The sequence below is a fragment of the Macrobrachium rosenbergii genome, chromosome 5 (genome assembly GCF_040412425.1).
Source record: "Macrobrachium rosenbergii isolate ZJJX-2024 chromosome 5, ASM4041242v1, whole genome shotgun sequence".
Taxonomy (NCBI): Eukaryota; Metazoa; Arthropoda; class Malacostraca; order Decapoda; family Palaemonidae; genus Macrobrachium; species Macrobrachium rosenbergii.
Genome location: NC_089745.1, coordinates 32,645,490 through 32,652,989, shown reverse-complemented (window position 1 = coordinate 32,652,989; position 7,500 = coordinate 32,645,490). Strand labels below are relative to the sequence as shown.

The 7,500-nt window shown below is 31.5% G+C and overlaps 1 protein-coding gene across 1 annotated transcript in view; it reads right to left on the bottom strand.

The window, feature by feature from the left end:
- Positions 1-7,500, bottom strand: part of LOC136838639 (glutamate receptor 1-like) — a 527,409-nt gene that overhangs the window by 196,012 nt on the left and 323,897 nt on the right. The window contains exon 4 of the mRNA XM_067103948.1: positions 2,836-2,965. Coding sequence (XP_066960049.1) covers positions 2,836-2,965 — 130 coding nt within the window. The remainder of the gene's footprint in view (positions 1-2,835; positions 2,966-7,500) is intronic.

The following is a 7,500-nucleotide window of genomic DNA, read 5'->3' as shown; positions in this document are numbered from 1 at the left end:
ATACTACGTAGTACTAGACAACTTTATTAATTTTAGTGTTGAACTGTGTTGCGGATTTCATGAGAACATAATGGATTCCAGTGTTCGGTAGTCTACAAGAGGCTGCCGTAATACAGTTCTAGAAAATGTCTTCGCTATTAAGTGACCTATTTGGTGTAAGTACGTATGTACACACACACACACACACACACACACACACACATATATATATATATATATATATATATATATATATATATATATATAAAATATATTTTATATATGCATTTGTATGTTTATTGAATGATCATAGTTTTTATTCATATTCTTATTATTTTGAGTCGAGGCAAGTTTACAGCTATATGATTTTTCCATTTGAATATTTATCTTTTTGATTATCAGCACTAGTGGAATCTTATGGTTCTTCACTAGATTAATTTAAACATAGCATGTAACTAAACAGTAATATGTATATATCAGTAGCAGACAGTAATGCCAAGTGAAGACCATTTTCATAGAATTAGTTAAGATATTTTCCATGTTATTACACAAATATATATGGGATCTGCTCATCTTTATGATCACTTTTACACATTTAATTACTATAATGTTAGGTTTTTTCCTTTTTCTATTAAATATCAAAAGCTATTAAAAAGGTCATAGCACTTTACTGAAACACGGAATATAGAGGAAAAATGCCTAAAAATGTCTGCGACTCCAGGTGCAAGGGCGCCGAAAGAGATATAAAGCAAATTACAAGCTTGTTCCATTTGATCCTTGTATTTTTTTTTTTTTACACTGTCTTGCTGTACAAGTAAGTAGAGGCCTTTGTAATAACAGACGTTTGATAATCCTTTTGGAAGAATGATATAGAGACAAGGACTATGGAAGGTTTTTTCATCAGTGAAAAAATTAATTTTTCTTGACTTCAGTTAAGCAATTCGTAAAGCAACAAGGGAAAAGTCAGTGACCTTTGTTCTTCTTGGCAGCAGTGACGTCAATCCGTACCTTCAATCTTGTTATTGTCATTACCACAAACTTTTGAAGTAGATTCTACAAATCCTGTAAGAACTTGCCAGATCTAAGACCGAATTACTACTTTTATCTGAAATCATCTTTCTTTTAATTCAAATTTTATTATCCCGAAGTCTTTCAACAAATCAGAGTTTAGTATTCTTGGTGTAAAAAAGTTTTATTAATTAACTTTTTAATACGGCTTTGCTGAACCTTTGAATAAATCAGTGTTGTATTATGCTTATGGTCTTAATGTAGTTACCAGAGGATTTATTAAGGATTTCTTTCTTTTATTCTGTTGTGCAGAATACAAAAGAGTAGAGTATGATTATACTTTTAATTAAAATGATGTTCATATTTTTGTACCTGAAAAGTCACTAATGCTGAAGACTTTTTTATTAGCTAGAACAAAACCTTTGAAATATTGTAGTTTTGCAAGATAATTTGACCTATGTCATTGTTCACTTATGATTATAAAAAAAACAGACCTATTGTGGAAGAGGAGCATGAAAATAATTGGAGTATACATTGATTCAGTCCTCAATTGAAAAATACTGCCATGCTCTTTATTACATCTATTGTGAAAACCATACAGGCGACCAAAAGAAAGGATGGATTTTTATTGGAGCGTAACTGTATACGGATTCCTTTTTTCCCCTATGAAGATTTTATAGACAGAACAAAAGGAAATTGTATGGTAGGAAAATTTGCACTGAAGGAAAAATTCATTGGCATATGTAGAACCTGGACAATTATTTATTTTCATTACATATATCTTAATATTAGTAGATAATCAGATTGTTCTCTCTCTCTCTCTCTCTCTCTCTCTCTCTCTCTCTCTCTCTCTCTCTCTCTCTCTCTCTCATACCTTGGAATTTAACTAGAAATTGACGTCGATGTCCAGTGATGCTGTAACACCAGTGAAATAGACTGATTTGTCAAATTTATTACTTTGTAATTCTAGTTGTGACCCTAATTTTTTGCTTTGCAACTATCATTGAATTGTTGAAATCGATTAAAATGTACTGTATTTAGTTCCACATTCACAATAGAAAAAGTTAAAGTAATTGCAAGAAATACTGGGATTTCAAGACTAAATGATTCATTTTCTTGTAACGTTTCTATTTGAACTCATATTTGACATGGAGGACTTTTAACAAGTCAAGTAATCTAGAAATAAGTCATCATTATTTAGAGCTTTGTTTGTAGGCAATGTTATGATGTCGGGCAAGAGATCTTTAGGTTGTAATGAGGCATCACTCATAATCGTCAAGTACGAACTCCTAAGAGAGAGAGAGAGAGAGAGAGAGAGAGAGAGAGAGAGAGAGAGAGAGAGAGAGAGGTTATGGAGGTTTTTTGCAAGGTCTTGTACGTTTGCGTAATTAAGATGGATAAGACTATCTCCGTTAGTCATTGTTTATATATTTTCTTTAATTTTTGAAGATCATTGGTTGTGTGTGTAAAAGTTTAGATATATCTTGTTTTGAGGAACATAAACCTCCAAACCGTAATGTTTTTAAAAACTGAGCAATGTATTGAGTAAAATGTTTAGTTATAAGAAATATCATCCACTTTCAGTGATTAATAATAAATCAGTAACATAAGTTTGCCCTTTGTACAGTACACTGTTTTTCATGAGTATTGATGCTGATCTCATATTGCCTTTTTAACAAAATAACTCCTTTATCTTAAAATTGGTCTACAATTTTGATTGTACTGTATTTTATGAAGGTGATGTATGACTATTATTCAGTAAGTATGAGATCTGGGAAAAGCAGAGAGTAGAAAATAGTGAGCGCCGTTGCTGTGGATCTATTTTTTGTGTCATATCCTTACACTTACCGTCATGGGAATCGTAGAGGTAAATGATGTGATCCCACCGGTAGTAATGGATAAGGTCGATTATAGCTTGGTGGTACTCCGGCCTCATACTGGTAGCATAGTCCATTAGCCCAGAGGATGGGTTAGGTACCTGTAATAGAAATGGGAAAACTTAGAATGGCCCTTGTAAGTTTATGTAACTGTAGTTAATCTACTTATTTTATATAGAAAGTTTGTTTGATATAGTAAGCGAAATAGTTTCTAACTTGGGTGATTAACGACTGAAAACGGTAGCCTGATAGCAAAGAATAATGAATTGTTGTTTTAAAAATTACTAGGCAGTATGTAGATAATTTTAGGCAGGATTTTTAGTTCATTATTACTGTCTTGATGCTTATTATAGCAAGAGTAATAATGTTGAAAGATCTCTGGTAAAAGGAAGAAAACGATGAACGTTATTATAAGATTAAGGAAGACCAGGATTAGGAAGAGAAATATGAAGCCGGACAGTAGAAGGAAATAATCAAGTCGCTGAACCGTGTACGCATAGGATTACCGATTTCCACAGGAATAACACATTTCTTAAGATACAGGGAATGAACTTTATGGTTCTTTTTTCGTTTTTAAGAATGATATTATGTTCCTTATCAAAGCATTACGAAGCGTGAAATGAATTCCGTTGAACCGTTTTCCTCGCCAGTACGATCGAATTCCTTAAAAAAAAAAAAAAAAAAAAAAAGAGAAACCTGTGCTGATGAAAAAATACCTAGTAGATCCACAAAGTCAAAGGCCAGTAAACCTGTGCTGATGAAAAAAATACCTAGTAGATCCACAAAGTCAAAGGCCGTGTAAACCTGTGCTGATGAAAAAAATACCTAGTAGATCCACAAAGTCAAAGGCCGTGTAAACCTGTGCTGATGAAAAAAATACCTGGTAGATCCACACAGTAAAAAAAAAAAATAGTTATTAAAAAGATAAAATATTATTGCTTATCAATAAATTTCCATACAAGTGCAAGGCCTAAAATCTTCCAGATAAATTAATTCGTTTAAAGTGCTTTAAGCCTAATGTTACTTTGTGACATCTTTTTCATTTACCTGTTTAGCAAAACTGCTTAGCAAAATATTTTATGGTAAAATTTGCTGTCTCCCCTTTTGTTTTCCTTTCCCTCTCTTTTTGACGCGCCCCACTATAGCATGTAATGTAATATAAAGCATTTTATTATTTCCTGGATGCGAAAACCAAGTTATTACGATGTTGTAAGTTTCTTCGGCTTTAAAATACGAAGTCATTTAATTCCGCAATAAATGGTCCGAAATTTTTCTGGAGACTAAAAGGACAATTGTGTTTTCCAGTATTGCTAGTAAAGTGACTTAGATTTATGAGATATTTAGCTTCTCGCTCCTCGTGCCATACGGTGTAGAATTCACTAAGAAAGTAACTCGTTTCAGCGGTGGCATCTTATGAAAGTTTTTGGAGAGAAAATTGCTCGACTCCAGCTCATTTGGTCTCGAATTTCCTTTTATCCTTCGGCTTCATTTCGTGTTTTGTAGTGGTTATTATGCAGTAACGTTTTTCTTTCTTAAGAACTGAAATAATTTATGACACCTTTCACAGAAGTAGCGTGTTCATTTACTGCGTGGCCCTTTCTCTCTCTCTGTAAATGTTGCTACGTGGCGTTGAAATATGAGCAATATTAAAAATACCAGCAGTTGGTGTCTTATTATTCTGGTCAGGAGTCCCCAGGAGACATGTATTTCCTCTGATACATAAACTGTTCTGCCATGAAAATACTTTAATAGTAACAGCTCATGCACTGTATTCTACAGTACAATTAAGGAGTAAAAATAGTCTATCTAGTTTGGGAAAAAAAAAATTGGATTTTTTTTTTTATTTCGTTTCAGTAAAAACGTTTTTACTGCATTTACCGTACTGCTGATGACAAGCTTTTTCCTCGAAATACTTAGGATCCGATATTTAGGTGAACATAATTGTGAAAATGTCAGAGGTAATTTCATACATGTTTAAAGAAAGAGATTCATTTACTTTAATTATTTAGTGCCCAACGGATTTGTAGTGGGCCTGTAATGAAGGGCAGTCACTTTCATCAAGGCAAGAATTCATTATTATATTACACCTTTTCAGTTTTTCCATTGTTGAATACCTCTGGCATCAACAAACTACGAACACTAACGTTATGCGTAAGCGATTTGAAAACTCAGCGTTAGTTTTGGCATTTTCAGTGAAATATTCATGAAGAATTTATATATATATATATATATATATATATATATATATATATATATATATATATATATATATATATATATATATATTACAATCAAAGAATGTGTTAGTCTCTCCCTCTATCCCCTCAGGCATGCTTGTCATCCCGCTTACCTTTCATTATAAATCTGTGTGTATGTATATGTATATGTATATATATATATATATATATATATATATATATATATATATATATATATATATATATATATATATACATGTATATATATGTGTGTGTGTGTGTATATATATATTATATATAGTCATGAAGTGATCAAGTACCTGGTTATTACACAACTATTAAATCCAAAAATTTACTTCACTTCAGCCAGAGACCTGAGACCTCATAAGAATATTACGACTGAACACTAAAGGTAACAGTGATCCCTTAAAAGTTTATCAAGTTGTGAGTGAGGTAATAATTGTTAAGCAATAAATATTCTAGAGGGGAAAGGGCATCACTCCATCAAGCAACTATAATTGTTTCCTTGGTCTTCATTCACCTTCATATAGAAGAGAACAAAACATGTCTCTCACTTACCTTGTGCATACACAAATAACCGTATTCACTGGTGGTCAAAAAATGAAACACTGGTGCTTTTAAAACTTTAAATACAAAAATTTATTTCTAGCTTCCAAAGTTATAATAAGAATTTGCAATCTGCAAAAATTTAGTATTACTTGAAAACAACACAAGATTTAGTGAATTCTTAAACAAGATTAATTCACAAAACTTTAATTTATCAAGAAAGTACATTAACTAAGCAAAATTCAAACTATTAAGATTTACTCCAAATTTGAAAAAGAAATCTTAACAAATGAACATCAAAACAAGTATTCAATGTTAAAGCAACAACTCATAAAGTGCTAATTGAATCAATGTTAAATCACCAATACAAAATTTTGTGTAACACTGTGAAATTGTAAACACAAGAACACACAAAAGACGTAAAAACAAGAACATATAAAAATGTACAAAAGATTATCAACATTAATTTCACTAAGGCAAAATCTGTTTAAAGATTATATCCACCTTTTTAAAAGATTACATCCACCTTTTTACCATGGTAAAAAATAAGTAAATACCATTTTACCTTATACAGATTTCTGCACACCATTACACAACTCCTTTTTCCTTTTTGCAGTAGCAATAACACTTTTAGCTAAGGCCTGTTACTGTAAACTCTCTCTCTTATATCAGATTCTACCAAGGGAGCATTAAATATTATTAACAGTTTCCAAAACTTATATGTTTAGGAAAGTGACCACAATCTTACACTCTTCTACATAAAGAGAGAGAGAGAGAGAGAGAGAGAGAGAGAGAGAGAGAGAGAGAGAGAGAGAGAGAGACCACCCTGTCTTTACCAAATCTCTGTCTGAACTAGCTGGTATTACCAAATTTCTTCTAAGAGGTTAAACCTGAGTTGCCAGTTAGGCATTTGTATAAAGTGGTCACCCTGGAAGAAACAGGAATAAACTGACTTTATTCCCTGGGAAAGAAAGGAAAAAACACAGTTTTTCCCCTGAAGAGGGAAAAAAGATAGGGAAATTATTCTCTGGCTCAGAGAACTACACAGGCCTGCCTCTTATCTGAATGATTGACACTTTCCTGTTTGAACACTTGTATAAACACATAGGCTTCTGGATCAGGCAGTTTATCTGAACCTGTCATCCCACATCTCTTTAGCTAATAGATTATTTCCTGTCTTAACACTTGTGTAAACAATAAACTTTTAAACTGGCCATGGTTATCAAACTTTTCATTCCATCTCCCTTTAACTGACAACATAAGTGGCTTTTAGAGTCTCTCTCTCGCATACAGCATTTCCTGTGGCCACCCACCTGATCAAACATTCAGTGTGTACACAATGCCTACAGGCAGACACATCTTAGCTTACCACACACAACTTGCCAACCCTTGTAAAATCTGACACTTAGTATCCCCCATAAACACTATTACAGTTATTACAGTCAGTATATGACAAACACAAGAGAAAATATATAAGCATTGCACAAAAACATACATACTACAAAACGATCTTGTTATATTTCACAACACATGAGAGGTATAAAAGAAAATATATCAAAAATACAGAAAACAATACTTTTATAGATACACACATATCATAAGACATAACATTATAATATATGTGTATATACACATATATACATATATATGTATAATTATATATATGTACATATATACATATTCATATATATATATATATATATATATATATATATATATATATATATATATATATATATTATATATATATATATATAATATATATATATACATATATATATATAAATATATATATATATATATATATATATATATATATATATATATATATATATATATATATATATATATTCTAACGGAATTTTCCTTTT